At 41.7% G+C, this 23,237-nt stretch overlaps 2 protein-coding genes across 2 annotated transcripts; both read left to right on the top strand.

Annotated features, from left to right (window-relative positions):
• The first annotated feature begins 4,998 nt into the window (after positions 1-4,998).
• Positions 4,999-5,934, top strand: LOC133367933 (olfactory receptor 13G1-like). Its single transcript, XM_061592020.1, has one exon. It carries the CDS (start codon positions 4,999-5,001, stop codon positions 5,932-5,934), a length of 936 nt encoding a protein of 311 aa, XP_061448004.1.
• A 10,063-nt stretch (positions 5,935-15,997) lies between these two features.
• Positions 15,998-16,741, top strand: LOC133367934 (olfactory receptor 13G1-like). The gene has a single exon (XM_061592021.1). It carries the CDS (start codon positions 15,998-16,000, stop codon positions 16,739-16,741), a length of 744 nt encoding a protein of 247 aa, XP_061448005.1.
• Positions 16,742-23,237: the final 6,496 nt, after the last annotated feature.

The raw sequence follows: 23,237 nt of genomic DNA on the forward strand, positions 1-23,237 counted from the left end.
TAAAGCTGCATAGAACTACACAAGGACCCCCAAAGCCCATGAAAACCCAACAGAATCTCAGGTGTAATGGGGCTATGAGTCTCTGGTGCAGGAGGATGACCCCTAGACCACTCTTCCAGCATCTTTCTTATCCTAAAGTCCCTGGACGAATCAGTCACACCCCCCAGTTTTGCCAGGAATCCAATTCCTGCTAACTTACCCCTAATGGTCTTCAATGAAAGTCCCTGGTGGTGCAGAGCCATGCAAAATTCCATCAACCAGTCCACTGGTATGGGTCAGGGAAGAGAATACCCCCTGCTCAAACAAAAAACTATCAAACTACCTGCTCTCAAATAAGAGTTTCTTGTGCTGGTGGCAAGGGACAGCATTATAGCCTTCTCAGCTTCAAACTGCCAAGTTCCCTCAATGCCACCGGCATTGGCTCTGGTATAAGCCTGGCCAAAGGGGCCAACTCCTGAAAATGTGACATCTGATGATGAGACAGTGCATCAGCCACACTGTTGTCCAGATCAGGAACATGGCGAGCAAGAAAAAGAATATGAAATTTAACTCACTGAGTTACAAAAGCACCTAACAAAACCACCACTCTAGCTTTCCTAGAAGTAAGAGAGTTGATAACATGTACTGTGGCCTGGTTATCACACAAAAAATGTACCACAGTTAGCCAACTCAGCCATCCACAGGTGCACAGCAGCCACTAGCGGGGAAAAACTCCAGAAAAGTCAAATACCTAGTGATGCCAGCTTCTGCCCATGCCACCAGCCATGCCTAAAAATAACCCCAAAACCTAAAGCCCCAGAGACATCCGAGTGAACTTGCAACTCCACCTCCAACAGCAAATCCCTACGCCAAAATGAAACCCCATTGAACTGCTCCAAAAAAATGTGACCAAACTAGCAAATTCTCCCTCATGTCCCTAGTAACTCTAACTCAATGATGAGGCCTACTTAGACCCTTCATCAGGACACAAATCCTGTGCAGAAACGCTCTGCTAGGTGCTATGACTGCACACAAAGTTCAAATGCCCTACCAACTCCTGAAGCTCCCTGAGGGTAACCTTCCTAGCTTCCCTCATGCTATCAACCCTGCATTTCAAATCCCCTAATTTGACTGCCGGGAAATGACAAGCCTGTGCTATTGAGTCAAGCTCAATACTCAAAAAGGTGAGCACAGGTGAAGGGCCCTCAGTTTTTCCCTGGCCAAATGCCCACCTAACTCCTCTGCTAACTGAAACACCCCTATCAGCTGTCTACACTGTTGTGAACCAGCAGGACCAGCAAACAGAAAATCATCTAAATAATGCATTACTGTATCACAGCCAGCTTGCCTCCTGAGAGCCCACTCAAGGAATGTACTAAAGCATTCAAAAGCTGAACATGAAATAGAACACCCCATGGGCAAAGCTCGATCTACATAAAACAAACCCTTAAATGAAAATCTCAACAGATCAAAGTCCAAAGGGTGGACTGGCAAGAGGCGAAACACTGACTTAATATCACGCCCATGAGAGGGCCCTGGCCAAAACACCGGACCATCATAACTGCGCTGTCAGAGGAAGCGTAGCACCCAACACAAATGTTCAGGAATAGCATCATTCTCCAACTTCTCCCAAGGGTAAGAGGTGATGAATGAGCCTAAACTGTTCAGGAACTTTCTTAGGAATGATGCCCAAAGGGGAAACCCTTAGTGTGAGCATAGGAGGGTGATCAAACAGGCCCAAGAAATGACACCCCGCTCACCGCGCAGCCTGACGAGCGGGGCATGGTTGCAGATGGGGGTGAAGCTGCCGCCTCCATCTTTATTGGGGGCAACGTCATGCATCACACCTATGACGAGAGCACGATGTGCAGTGTGGAGGAGTGGAGCCTCTGGGCTTGTTTAAGTCCAGCAGCCCCTCCTACCTTCCTCTTTGCAGGTGCAACGCCCACCCCGCCCTCCTGTGTGGCAAGCTACTTGCTTATAGACAGTTCTGCACCTAGGTTTCCCTCTGCAGGTCACTTTAAAATGGGTTTTGTTTGCTATAATTTTAAATAAAGTGGCCGTTGTTCAACCCAAGCTGATGTTTCTCTGTTTTATTTTGCCCCTCAACTGCAACCCCTCCCTCAACCACCTCCTTATTAATTTTCTCCTCCACCACTAACTTCATTCCCACTACCGACTTAAGATTCCCTGACATGTAGGTCCTATGCTCCATCCTAAAACAAAAACAAAAACTTTCTCCCAAGTAAACGACATCTGCCCGCCTAGGATATTGCTGTAGTAAATGCAAAAGCCGCCAAATATTAATCGGGGTGGGGCCCTTACCTGAAGGCTGCCTTCTAGGTCCAGGCTTTTCCCCCTTCTGAAAACTCTTAAATCCCCCAGCCAGAGCAACTGGTAAGGGATGGGAGCCAGCACAGATGGAACACTTGTGCCTAAATCTATACGGGCTCCTGTTACAAAAGCCCTTCATGCTGAACTCCCAACAGAGCAGAGGGCATTGAACCCCTTGCCCAGTGAACCCACAGGTAGAAGCCACACTGGCAGACTTAACAAGCAAATGCCCACTATCTGCCCTGTCACCTAGCACGGGTCGAGCTGCAGACATAAACTGCAACCACAACTCTGGGTCCTTCCTGTCCTATTGCAGATAAACATCCACTGCTGCCTTCCGCCTAAAAGATTTGTCACAGACCAGCCATGCTGATCCCATTAATTCTGTATGTACTCTAAAAATCATATCAAGGTACTTCACCAAGGCTGCCACCCTCATTGGCTGGTGCTGGATCACTACCCCCATATAGATCAAAAACCCTGCCAACCAATTGCCCCAGGTCCTATCCACCATTTTCTTTTTAAATTTCTCATTGTCCCTTTCCTCTTGCTTATCCTTCTCCTTTTGTTCGGGCAACACATCGACTCCCCCCTGTTTCCATAAAGGAACATTTCCACATCATTGCAACTCTCATATAGTTAGTTCATGATGTTTTGCTGTTACTGTTGAGTTTGCAGTTAGGCTGCATACACCTAAAGACAAATGAAGTCTCTGCACAGATGCTGAACATACATATTTTCTGCAACAAGTGGGCTCCTGCTGGGAGGAAGGGTGGGATATAAATCAAATAATAAATAAATAAGTGGGATTCCAAAACGTACAGTGATTACATCCACACCATATGCTTAAAACATTTTTATAACACTTTAACAGTAATGGGTTCCCCGAAAACATACTGGGAACTGTAGTTTGTTAAGGGTGCTGACCTCACAGAATGACAATGCTCAGCAACCTTAACAAACTGCATTTCCCAGGATTCTCCATGCTTGGTTCCATAACTACAAGAGTTGTCTATTAACAATTGAATTTCAGAGTATGAACTCTTTCTAAGCACTCTGCATGCAGAACTACCCATGAGCAGGGAGAGCAGGGACAAGTGTGCTAAGCTGTCACACTGTCCACCAGCTTAGGGAGTGTGAAGCAGTAGTGTAGGGGTAAATTCAGAAGTGCAGGGTCCCTTCATGATAGTCACAGCCACACACCCTTTTTTGCCACTGTGTTGTTAATGATATCCTTGTTAATGTCTTCTCTCACAATGACAGATGTCCCTAGGAGCCAATAAGCATGAAAGGGGAGTTAGCTACTGAAAAGAGTCTTCTCAGTGGCTGACTCACCACTTTTTACTTTGATTGGCTCCAATCAGCAGAAAAGAAAAAAGGAAGCATGTTGACTCTTCTCAGTGGCTAACAGACTTTCCTCTCATGCTGATTGGCTCATAGGATCCTGGAGACATAGGGACTCTGCTGGGACCCTTCTCCCAAAAAAGTAGAGGGTCTAAGACTCCCCCAAAATGCTGGATGACCACACCCCTGGTGTGAATCTCAGAAGCAGTGGGCCTCCTATACATATGGAGGCTCCCACATGATTTAAAACCCCAATTAAGCAGGGTTCTAAATGTCACAGTGAGCCTCCATGAATTAAGGAGTCCCTTCACATACACACTTCAGACCTTTAACCTCCGTGAGCTGGAGGGGTAAAAGGGAGGGACCCAGTGCACTCATATCTGCTCCTTTTGCTCACATGTAGCCTTTAGATGTGAGCTGAACAGGGTTTGCGCAGGGTTTTAATCCCTGCTCAGCTGGTGAGCTAGGATTAAATGCTGCTGCCTTGGCTGTGCAATCTTATTCCCTGCTGGGAACAGGATCACACAGCCAGTTCAGGATGAAACTCTGTCTCCCATCAGAGGACCTCACTGGGGAAAATTGCCTCAGGGCCAAATGGGACCCCTTGAAGTGCCATGATTGGCCCAGATGTTGTTTAGGACTTTGTACAGAGCTATGGTGTGATGTAATTCCTTTCCTCCCCCCTTTTTAAGACAAGCAATTTACACAGATCCTGTTATGCTCTTTATGTAACTATTGTTCTTATCGAGTCTCAAAGGTCCACCCCCCAATGACATCAACACCTTATTAAAGGTGGCATGTGGAACCCAATAAGATGTTGTTCTGCTTTTGTCAAATAAGCATCAGGACAATACAATATTGGTTGGGCTGGGAATAAATTCAGTCCAAAGGATATCAGTAATTCCTTCCAGCCATCAAATATTCAGAACAAGAGCTCTGATGCTTTTCAGGAGAAGACTATACATTAAAATGATACATTGCTTCACAAGAAACTGGAACTGAGGTGAGGATTTGATCCTTTCTTCTTATGTTTAGATAAGTGACAACTGAATTTAAAGGGGCTTGCTTCTGAGTAGATATGTACAGAATTTCACTGTAAAGCCCACTAATATAGATTCTTGCCTGTAAACATTGTTTGTAGCCTAATATTGTTTTAAAACTTAGCAAGCATCAGTTACTCTTATTTTTATTATCCTTTAAATAAATGTCAACCATAATTTTCTCATATGCTATTATTAGTGGGTTGACTTTGTTCACTGAGTGAGGGATCTCTCCTATCAACTGACATGATCTCTACAGAGTGATTTGTTTGCCTAGGTCTGCAGAATCCTAGTCTTGGAAATGAAGAACCAATCTACCATTACAGAGTTCATCTTGGTGGGTCTTTCCAGCTTCCCTGAACATCAGATGTTCATCTTTTGGGCATTCTTCTTCTTTTATGCAGCAGCATTGGTAGGCAATGCCCTAATCATCCTTGCCATCTGCACTTGTAGTAAACTCCACATGCCAATGTACTTCCTGCTCATCAATTTGTCTATCATAAATGTGTGTTCTATTTCTGTTACAGTTCCCAAAATGCTGCAAACTATTTTGGCAATGAGAAAGACCATTACATTTCCTGGTTGCATTACACAGGTTTATCTCTTCACCTTGGCTCTAGGGACTGAACTCTTACTCCTTGCATTCATGGCTTTCGATCGCTATGCTGCTATCTGCCACCCTTTCCAGTACTCAGTCATCATGAGGAAAGAGGTTTGCATTGGGGTGATGGCTGGACTGTGGCTCATAGGCATGGTCAATTCTACAGTTCACACAGGACTTGTAGTGCAGCTTTCTTTCTGTAATTCCAATGTCATCAACCATTTCTTCTGTGAGCTGCCACCCATGTTCAAGATCTCCTGCTCAGATACAAGTCTGAATGAAATCATGGTTTTTGCAGCTTCTGTGATCATTGCCATAGGTAGTTGTGCATTAACATTAACATCCTATTGGTTTATCTTGAGAACCATAATCAGAATCCGCTCCACGGAAGGGAAAAAAAAAGCCTTCTCTACATGCTCATCCCATCTCTTAGTTGTGAGCTTTTACTATTCTACAATTATCTATACTTTCCTTCGGCCTGCCTCAGCCTATTCCTTAGAGGAAGACAAGGTTATTGCTATCCTTTACTCAGTAGTAACCCCAGTCTTCAACCCGCTGATATACTCTCTGAGAAACACTGATGTTAAAGAGGCTCTCGCAAAGGTAATAGGCAGAAGGTTCTTCCAGAGAGACTAGTTTCTCTTCTATGTCTAAATGTTCAAGGGACTGCACAATGCATGATGACTGAATGCATGATGCACAATGCATGATGACTGAATCAATGCATATATTAACATTAACTTCCTATTAACAAGGTAAGCCTGCTGGCTTGAAATATTGGTCTGGTTCACACGTAACACTGAGCCATGCTTTAAGTTGAACATCCAAACCTGGTCCAGTGGCTTAACCATGGCTTATTAATCATGAAGAAACCTTGCTAAGCAGCCATGATTTGTTGTTGGTTTATAAACCTTGGTTAATATTAACCCTCACTTAGAATTATGTGTAAACCAGGCTATTGTATGTTAGAACAGAATGATAGAAATATATATATACATGAGGTGTTATGATTTCTTAGGCCCAGTAGATGAATTGAAGATTTATTTGTTTGAGGAAAGAAAATGAATACCAAAAATCTGGCAGTGATGAGTCAAAAGAATGCATTTCACAAATGGATACAATTAAATATGCATAGAAAATTCTGAAGATAGTTACTGTGCATCTCCATTTGGCTCCTTTGTAATGGATGAACTGTGAGAGGGAAGAAGTGGGAAAATAGAAATATATTTTACTGCTGATTAAACTTAAGACAGCATACATACTGTATAATTCTCCAAGTAGCCTCCCATCCAGCCACTGTCCAAACCCACTTCTTAACTTCACCAAGGTTAATTCATTACATGTCTTCAGATCATAGCCCTGGCCCTGGGAAGAAGAAATCGAAAAATCTTCCCCAAAAAGTGGGATGACAAAATTTGGTGGTAATGTTCCCTCTAAATAGTGACAAAATATTGTACTGTATAAGTGAAGCAAATGACCCCTTGAATTGCACATCTTCAGTGGATTTGTGACTAACCTTCACAATTTTTCCCAATATTGTTGAACACAAATCTTGTAGAAGAGTTTAGATTTGTTCCCCTCAAAAATGGGAATGTCTGATAGATGTTATTGAATGTGTGTTTGGTGTGATGTAGTTACAGAAATATAACCCTGAGGGATTTTCTAATTTGTAATAATTGGGATTGCATCACTGTCCAAAATTCCCAAGCATATCTTCTAAGAATGACAAATATGTTTAGGTAGGCTTTTCTGCAAAGAATAGGCTATATTTTGGGGGGGTGCTGTTTTGAATTTCTGTATGTGAGAAACTTGCCAAAACCCATCTTGTCCTGAGATTTACTGTTCCTTCAGCAAGCAGTTGTATTCCATTCCAATAATACTGTGTTTGTAAATAACTTCCAATGTTTCCTGAAGACTACAAAAGCTATTTTTATAGGATCAGAGAAATTGTTGTCTGTGTGTACAAATGGGTCCCAAAGCATGGCAGCATTGCCAACATGCCGTCAATCTATTCAAAGGCCAAAATAGCTAGCAACCAATCTTAGCTTGTTGGGAAATACTTTGGTCATGTACTGTTACCTGTTAGAACTTTATGGCTCTAAAGGCTGCTAGCTACAAACACTGCATTGAGGCCTCCCACAGATGTCCTGCTCTGCTCACCCAAGCACAGCCTGGGTGGGCTGGGTGTAGTTGTGGCCAGGGGTTGAAACCCTGGCTACCATTTTAGAGGAGGGTAGCAGTTGCAGTTTGCATGTGGAGTGCGCATGCAGTGTATTGTGTGGGGGTGTGGCATCAGGGCTTATTTAAGCCCATGCACCCCTCCTAAACCTCTTCTTGGCACACAATGCCCACCTCACCCTTCCATTGGCTATATCATCATGACAATGAAAGACAACAACTGTGGAATACCTATTGAAGCTATATTATCAATTATACCATGACTGAAAAATGCCATGGCAATGTCCTTCAGTTAACCACAAAGATGATTCAAGATCCCTTTCTATCAGAACCTCTCCAACTGCTAAACATCTTGGAGTAAAAAACCTTAATTTCACATATATGTTCATGGGGTCTGAACTAGCGGTGACTGACTAGGAACAAGACCTTGGGGTCATAATGGATAGCTCAATGAAGATGTCAACCTGGTGTGTGACAGCTGTGAAAAAGGCAAATTCCATGCTAGGGATCATTGGGAAAGGCACTGGAAATAAAACTGCTGATATCATAATCCGTTGTATAAATCTGTGGTGCGACTGCATTTGGTATACTATGTATAGTTGGCAGTTATCTCACCTCAAAAAGGATATTGTAGACTTGGAAAAGGTTCCAGGACATGGATCAAATCCCTTATGAGGAAAGTGTTGTGAGCTGGCCCCATGTTTAATGTTTGTATTTCACATCTAAGAGTCTTTATAAGGTATGTATGAATCCTCATGTATAGAATATTATACATCTAGATATGCAGACCTCCTTATAGCTTTCAGTCAAGCCTTAAAAAGATCAAAAGGGGAAAAACTTTTTCTGCTCCCTCCTCCCTTCCCTAGTTCTGGACCAATGTACTGATAATGGCACATAGCTACCAGCTCCAGCTGCCTGTGGACAAGTAGGAGCCAGAGGAGGAAGTTCCTTATATGGTGTGGACAACACCTGCTTCTAAACCTGTTGTTTGAGTTTAGCAAGTGCAACAAAAAGGCAACACAAAAAGACAGCTGTGAGCTCAGGGTCACAGGCTTGAGAACATATAAACAGAGGAAAGATAGAGCAGTTTCTTATCAGTCTTTCAGACCGATCCATTGTACTGCTATGCTGCTGATGCTAGCTGAGAGGTCCGAGGCTTGCCTTCAACAAGGGTGAGATTATTCCATTTATTTAAAGACAGAAATGTGTAGAAATGCACTAACCTGTATGATGTTGATTCTTTGCAATATAACTTCACCAATATTGCAATGTAACTTGCATAATGTCTACGTGTGGATTAATAGCACATTATACTGTAAGATTTGTTAAATGTATATTGAATATAGAAGCCTAATACTGTATAAGCTGATATAAGACTAAGCTATAATAAATAAGAGTGCTACTGGCTAAGACCACCATATGCCATTATATGCATATGAATGAATGAATTTATTATTACAGCCAAAGGCCAATACAATATCATCACACAATGTTTAAAACCATTATTAAGACAAGCTAAAATAGACATTCCAATTCCGGGTCTCACATGTAGACATTTGAGTTATCAATGTTCTACGAGTTGTGATAGCCATGGCACAGAATCTAGCAATGATATATGTGATTTGTGGGTAGTGATCTTGCAGCAAAAATTTCGTGTAAAATAAAGGATCACGACCAGGAAACGCTTGGACGATAGGGGTAATGCTAAAAGAACGAATGTTTTGATAAAAAGTACAATATAAGAGCACATGCGTTATAGTCTCGACTTCTCCGATCCCACACGGGCACAGCCTAGCTGTGCGCGGGACTCCACGAAATCTGCCCTCAAGGAGAACTGACGGCATTGCGTTGAATCTCGCCATAGTAAAAGCTTTCCTGTATCTAACAATAGAAAGGTTACTAAGATATTGAGCTGGTATGAAGCCCGTGTAGGCAGAAATGAGTTTGAACTTATCAGATGGTACGGTTAAATGGGTTTGCAGTTCTATATCCATTATGCATTGGGAGATGGCTGACCATGCTTTAGCATACCCCAGTTTAGAAATTATAGGAGGTGAGAAACCTAGGGATGACACTTTCTTAATCAAAGAGTTCTGCCAAGAGGATTGAAAGGTGTCAAAAAGTACTAAAGGGGCCAGGCCTACAGGTAGAAATTGAAGTTTTAGCCATAGTTTTAGCTTGAGTTTCCAAATTCTTGCTTCTATGGTAGGTAGGCTGGCTTCCATTCTTAGAATGTTGTTTGAGACACATGATGGAATCCCGAGGACAGCCCTCAGAAATTTTGTTTGTATGGTTTCAAAGGATGGTGTTTTCGGAAAAGTAAAAACCTGCGAGCCATATTGCATCTGTGAGATGACCTTCACCACAAAAACTTGGATGGAAGAAAAGATGTATTGTCTACCCTTAGTATAAAAAAACGATAAGAGTGCTTTCGAGGTCCTCCGAGCACTAGAGATGGTGTTCTTAACATGGAGATGCCATAGACCTGAGGCATGAAAAGTCACTCCCAGGTATTGGAAAGATGAAACCTGTTCAGTTTTAAGGCCATTCAGCTGCCAACTATGTCTCACCTTTCTCTTAGAGAACACTAATACTTTTGTTTTAGCATGATTAATAATTAGCTGATCGGCCTTTTGGCTAAGATTTAGTGTAGTTAACTGACAACGAGCCCGTACTGAGAGCTTGTGGCATGGGCAAAAGCTATGCCAAACTCATGCGCAAGCTGATGGTGTCAGATACCATCCGGTGGTCCCGTGATATCTACGTTGAATACATCATAGGCCACCACCAGTATGAGGAACCAGCTTGCCCCCCTAACCCAAGAGGGGGAGAGCCACAAATGGTCCATCCTCCACAATCGCTGTCAGGACGGTCCAACAAGATCCTGAGTAAATGGCTCACCCTCCTAACCCAGAGGAGGGGAGCCACCACCACAAGCTTGCCCTGCTGCGCCCAGAAGGGGCAAGCCACAAATTGCTCCCTCCTTTGTGAGGAGGGAGCCCCAGCCTCTTGGTCTTCCCCCAAGCAGGGTCAGAGCCAAGAGGCAACACCGCGTTGCGGACAAGCCCAAGTCCCCCCCATCTGCTGAAGGAGCCTGGATCCACCCTGCTCCCTAGCTACAGACTCTGCGTCAGAAGATTCACCCTCGACCCATCAGCGCAATTCCCGGAGAGGACTTACATTCTAGATGCTTGTACTGCATCCAACCTCCCAGCCATCTAAAATGCTGCATTCTACCTGTGCTCTGCTTACTGCATGTAACCTTATGCTCTGGGAACTACTATGTGTGCCCTATAACCGTGCCATCTAAATACGCCAGATGCACCAGCCCCACCACAGAGAAAGCCTTTGGAAGAGCCCCCTGCCTTGGAGAAGAAATCCCACTACCCAGGACCGACGACTGGAGGCTGCAATCAGTGGAAGAGGACTGGCCCGGCTTACCGGCCTCACACAAGGTGAGACTGACTCTGCCCTGGTCTCCCTTCCTGATACTCTGAAAACTCATTTATGGGACTTGAATCTGGACTTGCCACCTTCCCTAAAAGGACTTGCATGCCTTACCATATATTGCTTATTTATTTTATTTATTTATTATCACTATTTTTACCCTGCCCTTTTTCCAAAACTGGAACTCACGGCTTATGAGAACTTGTTCTGCGTGCACCTGACTTGTAAGGGAATTATATATGCTGCTTCATTGCCTGTATACTGATCTGTAATTGAAACATTCTCATTATATGCATATAACCATTTAGGACCCTGACCCTGATCTATATGGTTCTGATTCCCTGGCAGCAGCCAGACGCTTATGTGTGACTGGTATATATAAGGAAATGTGCACTCAATTAAAAGTATAAAATCCTTCCTCTGTGAATTTCCATTATTTTTCCTGAGATATCCCTAAATCTTAGTATGTTACTTGGTGGGAACTCAACTGTAGTTCACCTAGACAGACCCAGACCTAACTGCTGGCAAAAACCATGGAAGCTCAAGTGACCACAATGTTTGTCATATAAGTTGTGTGTGCAGATATGGACTAGGGGAATACACAAGAAGCCTCAGCTCTGTGTTTGTGCATCAAAGAGATGGTTCGATGGTTCGACACCATTTCAAATGGTTGTAGCATTTGGGCCTTTTTGGTTTAGAGAAAAGGCGAGTCAGAGGCAACATGATGGAAGTGTATAAAATTGTGTAATGCATGGAAAAAGTTTTTCTCCCTTTTATAACACTAGAACCCATGGGCATTCAATGAAGCTGAATGTTAGAAGACTCAGGACAGAGAAAAGAAAGTACTTCTTGATGCAACACATAGTTAAACTATGGAGTCTGCTTCCACAAGAAGCAGTGATGGCTACCACCTTGGATGGCTTTAAAAGAAGATTAAACAAATTCATGGAGGATAAGGCTATCAATGCCTACTAGCTATGATGGCCATGCTCTGCCACCATAGTCAGAATCAGTATGCTTTAGAAAACGAGTAGCCGCAGGAGGGGAGAGTGTTCTTGTACTCAGGTTCTGCTTGTAGGCTTCCCATGGGCTTCTGGTTGGCCACGGTAAGAACAGGATGCTGGACTTGATGGGCCACTGGCCTGATCCAGCAGCCTCTTCTTATAGCCTCATGTTCATCTCTAAAATATTTGCTCATGTATTGGATTTGGAAATCAGCACAGAACCATTTGTTTTTAAACTGTTTTTATTGTTTTAAAATTTCTATTTACACTAGGTTAGATATAAGATAGTTTGTGAAATTCTTTATTGCCCTTGACTTGGAAATCAGGATATAAATACCTAAACAAACAAATAAATAATGTTGAGATTAGTAGTGATGGATCTTTAAGATTACATTTAAAAAAACACACATCAAAGATATTTTTTAACTTGTGTTAACTAAAGCACAACTGTGAATAAATCCACATGCACTGACTTAGCACTTGTATGGAAGAGGGGCTTCATTTGCAGAATCTAAGTAATGCTTGTACTGTCCTCCAGGTTAAGACCATGCGGGGCCAATGTGTCCAGATAGTATATCCAAAAGTTCTCCCTTTTAGTCAGTGTTGCTGGATCTGTTGGCATCTCTATAGCTGTTATAGAAAAGTCTAACAGGCTGTTGCCCACAGTGTTGAAATGTTTTGCAACTGGTTGATCCACTTTTTTTGTTAAGATTGCAGATTTGTGGCTTCTGAAGCATGTGCATTGGTCATTTGGAGTTTTTCCTACATATTGGATATGTCATCCTGGTGTTTTGCATTCTATGACATAAATCGTATTGTAGGACCTGCAGGTGATGTTCTGTTTGATGTAATATGTTCTGCCTGTCCTAGTGCTTTTGAAAGTAGCTGTGTCCATTAGGTACACACTGATGATACAGTGTTTGGAGTGACAAGGATGAGATCCAGGATTGCTGATAGGTGGCTTAAGCACAGCTCTCACTAACAGTCTGCGTAAATTAGGAGGCTGTCGAAATGCTACAACAGGAGACTTGTTAATGGCTCCAGCAAGATGTTCAGAATTTGCTAGCAATGGGTGGCTGTCCCTGATTGCTGATTTTATATATATATAAAAGGCATATAAACATGTTTGCCCTTTCCAGGAAAGCAATTTCTGGATGAAATTGCATTTTTGTTTCCCCCACTGCGTAAATCCCTAAAGGTGGCTAATAAATGTAGCATATCAAAATTTACTACCACATAAATTCATCATCTCTCACACATTTCCTTTTGGCCCCACCCACCACTGGGATGTGCCCACAGAAGGATGGCTAGAAGAGAATCCAGCCTTCAGGCTGAAGAAGGTTCCCCACCCCTACTGTGTACAAAGAAGAAAATGTAAGGGACCCTCACAACAGAATGGACCTCATAATGGACATCTATAAATCACCATATGTTCTGCTAGAGTTGTCCTCTCCATACCTCCCAAGAGAGCAAAAACGGAACTGAGACATTTATGTTAGTTTTTAGCCACCTCTCTCTCCCAGAGGTAGAAAGAAAGAAAGAAAATTGTGCTTAATGAATACTTTGGGGATAGTGCTTAAGAGGGTTTAAGATCATTCTGCTTTGGTTACTTCTAGTCATCGCACTTATATAAAAGATGTTTGTCTTGCTGTTTCCATGATCAATAGCCATAAGATCATTGTTTTTGTTTTTCTTCAAAAGAAGGTTTTGGCATGTTAAAGTTAAGTTCACATATTCAAGTTAAATAATCAGATTAAAAAGCAGAGAATGGAGGTGAGCATTTTATTCATTTTTCCTTTTTTCCTCTTCATCATAACTATTGTATTTAAATGTTGGATTCTGAAAAAAAAACATTCGTAAATTCCTATATCAGAAACTTTATAGGAGAATGAAATATGAATTAAAGCCCTCTTCAGGCATTATAATCCTCCATGCAAATATCACGAGTGTACTGAGCTCTGCAATCCCCTCCCCATTGCCATCCCATTGACTGAACTCATGGAGCCTCCCCTTGCAATTTAGAACCCTGGAAGGCTTCATCAGGCACACCAGCTAAGGGCTGCAATATATCACTCTAAATAATCAGTTTGATGAATACATTCAAAATATTTATTGACTATAAAGTTGCACCTGATTAATGGGTATTTTTTTAAAAAAATTATATGGTTATTTATAAAAACTAAAGATTACAACCACCATCTTAAAAGAGGAGATCCTTCCCGGGAAAGAATGGGAAATGTTCTTCTTAAGTAATGGTTACTTCTGTGCCAAATGTGTGCATCATCAATAACAAGAGAAAACATACTTTTCCCCCTTCAAAATGATTATTTTATCATATGCAAATTTATGCAAATTTATTTAATTATCTAATGAATTAATCATCAAAAAGTCACACAATTAATGATCTATGGCTATATTTTAGATGGAAATAAATTCCATTACACTTGTCTGAGTAAACATGCTTAGATTGCTATGTACTATCTTTATTGATTTATATGCTACTGAAAACATTTTCAAATAAAATGGCAAGAAAGCCCCCTTTGCTCCCTTCCTGCTTTTACAGCTGACAGTACAGAATGTATGACATCAGACTCTGCCTTTGAACTAATTTCCTTTCCTCTCTATTCCTGTCCTACCACCATCACCAAAACTCAAGCAGGTCCTTGGCAGATATTTTGTTCTATATCTTGAATGTTATATGACATACAGTAGATAAACATATAAAATTAGCCAGCTCTAAAAGTGGATAGAGAAACAACAAATAGAGTTGTAATAAGACATGCCCCCTCCAAAAAAATAAAAAATGCTGCCATAGTTGGATGGCTTTAAAAGGGGTTTAGATGAATTCATTTATTTATTTTATTTATTTATTTTATTCAATTTCTATACCGCCCACAGCCAATGGCTCTCTGGGCGGTGAACAGCATAAATATAAAATACAATATACTAAAATCACATAACAAATACGGCGCACATAACAGAAATTCCCAAAGCTAAAAACATATAACACAATTAATTTAGTATACCAAAATGTAATAAATATACTAAAATATATTAAAATGCCTGGGGAAAGAGGCAAGTTTTAACCTGGCGCCGAAAAGAAAGCAGTGTTGGCACCAGGCACACCTCGTCAGAGAGACTATTCCATAGTTCGGGGGCCACCACTGAGAAGGCCCTAGATCTTGTCATCATCCTCCGGGCCTCTCTATGAGTTGGTATCCGGAGGAGGGCCTTCAATGTTGCACGCAGCGTACGGGTAGGTTCATTGAGGATAAAGGTATCAATGGCTATCAGCCATGATGACTATGGAGTGATGTCAGAGGCAGTATGTCTCTGAATACCAACTGCTGGGAATCAGAAGTTAGGAAAGGGCTGTTGCATTTAGTTCTTGCTTGTAGGCTTCCATCTGGTTGGCCACTGTGACAACAGGATGCTGGACTAGATGGGCCTTTGGTCTGATCCAGCAGGGCTCTTCTTATTTTCCTGTGGTTTAGTTGAAAAGGTGGTGTGAGGCAGAGGGATCCATAATCTAATCCTCAGGCTTCACAGGCTTTCTAAAAAGGGTTGCCAGATGTTTCAAAATGTATCTCACCTTCCTCTTTTGAAAATGGAAATGGACTGCCTTCTAGTCGATTCCCACTTATGGTGACCCTTTGAATAGGGTTTTCATGGTAAGCGATATTTAGAGGTGGTTCCCTCTAAGGCTGAGAGGCAGTGACTGGCCCAAGGTCACCCAGTGAGCTCATGGCTGTGTGGGGATTTGAACCCGCGTCTCCCAGGTCATAGTCCAACACTCTAATGACTACGCCACACTGGCTCTCATTCCTCTTTTAATATAAGCAATTTATTCATCCACTACTAGATCTAGCATACATTGATCATCTGGAGACAGGATGATTTGTCACTGTGGGCATATGGTATATTTGGCTATAGGAGTGGATTGGTGTTTTCTTTTTAAAATATATATATATATGACTGTAAGATCAGCTGACTCCATTGTAGGGATCAGTTTGTGTGAAAATATCTTAAAATGGCATGATATTTATATCTAGGTCAGCAACATTGCAGGCATGGAAAAGAACAACCACAGTGTTACTTCTGATGTGAAATTCACTCTGGTGGGTATATCCAGTGCACCTGGGCAACAGATTTTCATCTTTTGGGCATTCACCTTCATCTATGCAGCAGCTTTGGCAGGCAACTTTCTACTAATCTTTGCCATTGGCACTTGTCGCAAACTCCACATGCCAATGTACTTCCTTCTGGTCAACCTATCTGTAGTGAACATGTGCTCTGTTTCAGTTACAGTCCCCAAAATGCTACAGAACATTTTGGACAAAAAAAGGACCATCTCATTTTCTGGCTGCATTGCTCAAGTGTTTCTTTTTGTATGGGCTTTGGGGACAGAGATCCTGTTACTAACATTTATGGCTTTTGACCGGTATGCTGCCATCTGCCACCCATTGCATTACAGGGTAATCATGAAGAAAGAAGTGTGCATTGGCATGGCGGCCAGTGTATGGGTTGTGGGCATGATCAACTCTGCAGTTCATGCTGGTCTTTTGCTGAAGTTGTCCTTCTGTGTTTCTGAAGTCATCAACCATTTCTTCTGCGACCTGCCTCCACTGTGGAAGCTCTCTTGCTCTGACATCAGTCTTAATGAAACCATGGCTTTTGCAGCTGATGTTACCTTCACAATGAGTAGCTGTGCTCTCACTCTAATAACATATTTACTTATTTTAAGAACAATACTTAAAATCCAGTCTGTCAGAGGGAGGAAGCATTCTCTACAAGTTCCTCCCATCTCTTGGTAGTTAGCTTTTATTTTTCCACCATCATCTACACTTATGCCAAACCATCCTCTGCCAACAACGAAGAGGAATACAAAACCATCGCTATCATTTACTCAGTGGTAACCCCAGAGCTCAATCCAATTGTATATTCACTTAGAAACAAAGAAGTTAAAGGGGCGTTAAGAAAACTCATATGTAGAAATGGGTCCCCCCAGCAACAATGACTTTCATTTATCCACTTCTTTAGATCATGTATGAGTTTACTAATAAAAGATAAAACATTGGAATTGACTTTTGAAGCAGATGCGAAAGTATACTGTGTTAACTGTGACACTGTGATCTATGTAGAGTCTGTAACATTTCAGGAGGGATGTCTGTACAAGATGCATAATTAGTTATTGTATACTTTAAGTACCATATACTCCAGCTATAGTTATAAACTTATGTGAGCCATTCAAGGCTGAGCACTTGTAAGGTGTGTTGATTTTACTAGAAAATTTAGGTAGAAATTTAAACCTGTCCCACTGAATGATCAGAATTGTGCATCCATTCTCACTAAATAGAATAGAGAGCCACTAAACAAAGAGAACCAGTGTAGTGGCTACAGTGTTTGTCTGGGACCTGGGAGACCAGGGTTTAAAGTCCCACATGGGCATAAAGCACACAGGGTAACCTTGGGCCAGTCAGTGTCTCTCAGTCTAACCTACCTCACAGGGTTGTTGTGAGCATAAAATCAGGAAGGGGGACACCATATTTGTACACCACCTTGAGCTCCTTGGTGGGATTCCAATGCAGTAGTAGAAGTAGTAGTATTTGGAAGAAAAGCCTGTTCAAATCAATGAGATTTACTTCTGAGTAAACATAGTTTGAGGGAGCAATCCTGAGTCATGGAAGCCAGTATAATTTACTCTGGCATAAAGTATGCAATATCCAAACTCCGTTCAGAGTGGGGCTATTATCTACTAAGCCGGCCAAAACCTGGCAGAGGGGAAACAAGCCTGGCAAAACCAGTTTGACTTATACCAGTGTAGGTTCAGCCAGGTTACCGGGTCATGGGACTGAGCTGAACAGAGTTAGAATAGAGTGTGAGTCCTGCTCCCTTGGTCCTGCCCCTGCCACTCCCCCAGAATGCCCATTTTTCAGGGCTTATGATGGCATAAATTATGCTGGTCTCAGCTCAGCTGCCTGACCTCAGCTGAGCCAGGATGAGGAAATTAAGCTGGCCTACATCAGGCTGAGCTGGAGTGAGTAAGTTATCCCGGAGTTGGCTGGCTGAGCCAGGAACCAGCCAGCTGAGCCAGAGATCCATCTAATTATAACTCACTCATCCCAGTGGATCTTGGCTTCGGATTACATACTGAATCAGCCCTTAGACCACACAACTTTAATATCAGTGAAGATCAACACTGTGCTGACACTAGTTATGGAATTCAACAACATGATTTCTTAATAATTATATATTAAAAAATTTTCTGGTTTTTTTTTTAGATAATTGTTGTCTCCCTAAGCATCAATTAAACAAACAAACAAACAAAACTGACAGGCTCTGCCATCAGGCTTACAATAATATTTACTTGTTTGTTTACTATTATGAATAATATTGTAATAATATACTGTGTAATGTTTAAGACAGTTTCTAAATTGTTTACAAATAACTATCACTATATATAACTATATACAGTATAACTATATCAACAAGTCTCCTGTTGTAGCATTTTGCCAGCCTCCTAATTTGCGCAGACTGCTAGTGAGAGCCATGCTTAAGCCACCTATCAGCAATCCTGGGTCTCATCCTTGTCACTCCAAATGCTGTATCACCTGTGTGTACCACAGGGAGACAGCTACTTTCAAAAGCACTAGCACAGGCAGAACATATTACATTAAACAGAACATCACCTGCAGGTCTTGCAATCCAAATCATGTAACTGAATGCAAAAGACCAGGATGTCATATCCAATATGTAGGAAAAACTACAGCTGACCTATGCACACGCTTCAGGAACCACTAATTGGCAATCTTAACAAAAAAGTGGAGCAACCAGTTGCAAAACATTCCAACACCTAAGGTTACAGCCTGATGGACTTTTCTATAAAAGCGATAGAGATGCCAACAGATCCAGCAGCACTGACTGAGAGGGAGAACTTTTGGATATGCTCTCTGGACACATTGGCACCACATGGCCTGAAACTGGAGGACAGTACCAGCATTAGTTAGCTTCTTTTCTAATGAATCATGTCCTCTCATGATGTGTCCAAAGTATGATAACCTCAGTTTCATCATTTTGGCTTCTAGTGACAGTCCTGGTTTAATTTGTTCTAACACCCAATTATTAGTCTTTTTTGCAGTCCATGGTATCCGCAAAGCTCTCTTCCAACACCACATTTCAAATGAGTTGATTTTTCTCTTGTCCGCTTTTTTCACTGTCCAACTTTCACATCCATACATAGAGATCGGAAATACCATGGTCTGAATGATCCTGACTTTAGTGTTCAGTGATACATCTTTGTATTTGAGGACCTTTTCTAATTCTCTCACAGCTGCTCTCCCCAGTTCTAGCCTTCTTCTAATTTCTTGACTATTGTCTCCATTTTGGTTAATGACTGTGCTGAGGTATTGATAATCCTTGACAAGTTCAATGTCCTCATTGTCAACTGTAAAGTTACATAAATCTTTTGTTGTCATTATTTTAGCCTTTTTGATGTTTAGCTGTAGTCCTGCTTTTGTGCTTTCCTCTTTAACTTTCATCAGCATTCGTTTCAAATCATTACTGGTTTCTGCTAGTAGTATGGTATCGTCTGCATATCTTAAATTATTGATATTTCTCCCTCCTATTTTCACACCTCCTTCATCTTGGTCCAGTCCTGCTTTCCGTATGATATGTTCTGCATATAGATTAAATAAATAGGGTGATAAAATACACCCCTGTCTCACACCCTTTCTGATGGGGAACCAATTGGTTTCTCCATATTCTGTCCTTACAGTAGCCTCTTGTCCAGCGCATCAGAATAATCAGATGCTGTGGCACCCCCATTTCTTTTAAAGCATTCCATAGTTTTTCATGATCTACACAGTCAAAGGCTTTGCCGTAATCTATAAAGCACAGGGTGATTTTCTTCTGAAATTCCTTGGTCTATTCCATTATCCAACTTATGTTTGCGATATGATCTCTGGTGCCTCTTCCCTTTCTAAATCCAGCTTGGACGTCTGGCATTTCTTGCTCCATATATGGCAAGAGCCTTTGTGGTAGAATCTTGAGCATTACTTTACTTGCATGGGATATTAACGCAATAGTTCAATAATTACTGCATTCCCTGGGATCCCCTTTCTTTGGAATTGGGATGTATATGGAACTCTTCCAGTCTCTGGGCCATTGTTTAGTTTTCCATATTTCTTGACAGATTTTTGTCAAAATGTGGACAGATTCAGTCTCAGTAGCTTGTAGCAACTCTATTGGTATGCCATCTATTCCTGGTGATTTGTTTCTTCCAATATTTTAAGAGCAGCTTTCACCTCACATTCTAAAATTTCTGGTTCTTCATCATACAGTTCCTCCATGAATGAAAACAAACAAATAAAAATCCTAAAAAACCAAGAACATATCAGCACATTTAGAAACATCTGTATAAGGCAGGGATCCCTTCCCTTTTCAGCCTCCCTCTTGATGAGGCACATCTTGATTCACAAAACATTACACATCACATCCAAATTCTGCCTTACATTTACACAAATCATACAATTACCTACTACTCATTCAGTATCACTCATCCCATTCTACTCCCACGCATCTACCAATACACAAACACACCATCCATGCAATCACTCCAATATGTCTCCCTCAAACACCAACCACTATCACTGTACTGCAAATGTACTGCAAAACACCAAGGATACAATGAAACCATCCACTGACAGAACAAAATATTAATAACAACACAAGTGGCCATCCACCAGTCACACAGATGTGCTGTTCCCATCAGCAATCTGGCTCTCATCCAGATTATTGAAGCAGATGTAGCCTTGATATTGTGTAGTAGTGCTCTTATCTTCCTGTCCAAAAGATGAATACTGGCATGGGGGTATAGCTTGCACCTGTGAGTCAATCCAACCACAGTTCTACTTGTAGTGTAATCACAGTTTTGCAGGCTGTCATCACATATATGACACAATATATTCACATTATATTCACACAACGGTATGTGTGAAACAATGGTGGGAAGCTTGTATAGTCTCATATATGGCATCTTAATGGACATTTGAGACATATAAGAGGGGTTTTTGTATCCCAGGGGGGGAAAAAACACAGGCAAAGTTGATAATTATGTGTTTAATAGCACCTTGATGTGCAGAAATTAGCAGGTCCCCCAGACAAGGATTTAAGTAACGTTATTTGCTGCTAATGTCTCCACATTGAGCAAAAAGTATATGTGCCATTATAGAGGGTGGCTGAAGAGTGATCAACCTTAAAGTGAGCAGTAGTGGCAGCAGTATCATGGTGTCAAGCAGCTACAGAAGTTTCTGCTAGCTAATGCAGCATCACACAAACCATCCATGAACATCCATAATCATCCAGCATCATTATACACTGCCATAAAAGTTATTGGCTTATTCGATACATCATTTGTCCAATGTGTATGTGTGTGTGCTCAGCTTGAGAGTGAGGATGTTTCTCCATTTCTTCCCTTCATATGTAAACAAAATGTGTGAAGGAGAATCCAGGACCATTCTTCTCCCCACCCCCCACCCCCACCCCCACCATGTATGTCTGGACCCTGATGTCTGTGTGTTTATCATGGTCGTATGGAATCTTGGGCCTAGAAACCAAATGTGGTCCTCCAGGCCTCTTGCTCTGGCCCTTTGGAGTCCCCAGGCTACATCTCCTCCTCAGCATCACCTCTGCTCCACAGACCATACCCCTCACTTTGCACCCTCCTTGAGTCTTTTTGCCTGATTAGAATACGCCCATGAACTTTCATAATGCCTCTTGATTATCTGGATGGAATATAGGCAGGGGTGTGTGAATGGGTGTAGAAACTAGTCTACTGCCCAAAGTAAAATCTGCATTTGTTGCTCTGCCCATTTTTGCCTGTGGCCCTGCCTACCAATGGCATGTGGTCACCAGAAGATTGCTTAGAAGGAAATGTAGCCCTTGATCTGAAAAATCATCCTCACCCCTGGTTTAGCAGGACATCTTAACAGGGGTATCTCTATGCATTCATAGAGCTGTATGTACACATGCAGGCCTGCTGAGGGTATCATGCCAAGGCTCCCAAAAATTCTGGAGCCAGCAGGTAGGCATTCCATTTCAGACATCCAGCTGAACATCAGGGCGTGAGACCAGAGTGGTGTAGTGACATCAGCATCAGGAGCAGCATACACAGTCCATCTTGCCTACATATACTTAATCTATGAATAAACAGATGAAGTGTTCTTCCTCTGCATAAGAGCTATGTTTTCTTGACTGAACACTTTTATATCATTGTAGAATTAAATACAGAAGATGTTCACTTCCATTGTTGTCAGACAACCTGATCACTATATATAGCAAAACATGCAGTAATTTGGCATATCAAAATCAAAAACAGGGTTGTCACAGGGTTGCCAGGCTCAGGGCCTGAGAATGATTCTGTATCTTGCTGCCTCCAAGAGGTCTTCTGTATCCTTAAAAGTTAGGCAGGGAGAAGGGAGAATTCCACCTTGTGGTTTTTCCCATTACAGTGTTGCAAGAAAACCTGCACTTGGCTGGATTTTCTCTTCTCTTAAAGATACAGAATCATTCTCAGGCCCTGGGCCTGGCAACCCTACTTGCCAGTGCATCAGCGGAAAATAGCCAGGCCTGCACTTCTGCCTTTAACGGTAATTTGATCTGCAGAAGTCACAGGTGAGTCTTTTCAAATTAAAGAGGCAAGCATTCCTTCTAATATCAGCAGGGCAAGATGATAAAATACAGAGAAACTGGAAAAAAAGTTGGCAATCACACAGCTTAATCTTTTTATTTACTCAGGAGGAAGTCCCACTGTGTTAAGTGGGGCTTACTCTCAAGTAAGTGTGCACAGGACTGGAGCCTTTAATTGCAATTTTAAGCATACTTAAAATGCATTGAAAACAGCAGCACTGAGTTCTGAATTAACATGAACAGGATTTTAATGTTTGTCACAGAGCCCTGCCTGAGCTAGCCTAATGAGATTTCCTGAAGCTAATTATGTGGTGTTCAAATGCAGCTGATAAAGGGAAATAAACTTAGTAAAGTAGTTAGTGATCAATTAACCTATGTTTTGGAGAAAAATAAATACAACTCTTTATCTCAGTCAAATACCATTATAATCCAAGTATACTGAAATAACATCATAGTACTATAATTTGGTTGCTGTGGCTGCCAGCTAAGTGTATTTACTTGTATTTCTTATTCATTGCTGCCACCAAGTGACTAGAATAGTTAAATGCATTGACTGAGTTATTTCTTTTATTTTTATTTTGTCCTGGCTTTAACCTTGTTAGTGTTTGGGTGAAGACACCATCA

The sequence above is a fragment of the Rhineura floridana genome, chromosome 11 (genome assembly GCF_030035675.1).
Source record: "Rhineura floridana isolate rRhiFlo1 chromosome 11, rRhiFlo1.hap2, whole genome shotgun sequence".
NCBI classification, from domain to species: Eukaryota; Metazoa; Chordata; class Lepidosauria; order Squamata; family Rhineuridae; genus Rhineura; species Rhineura floridana.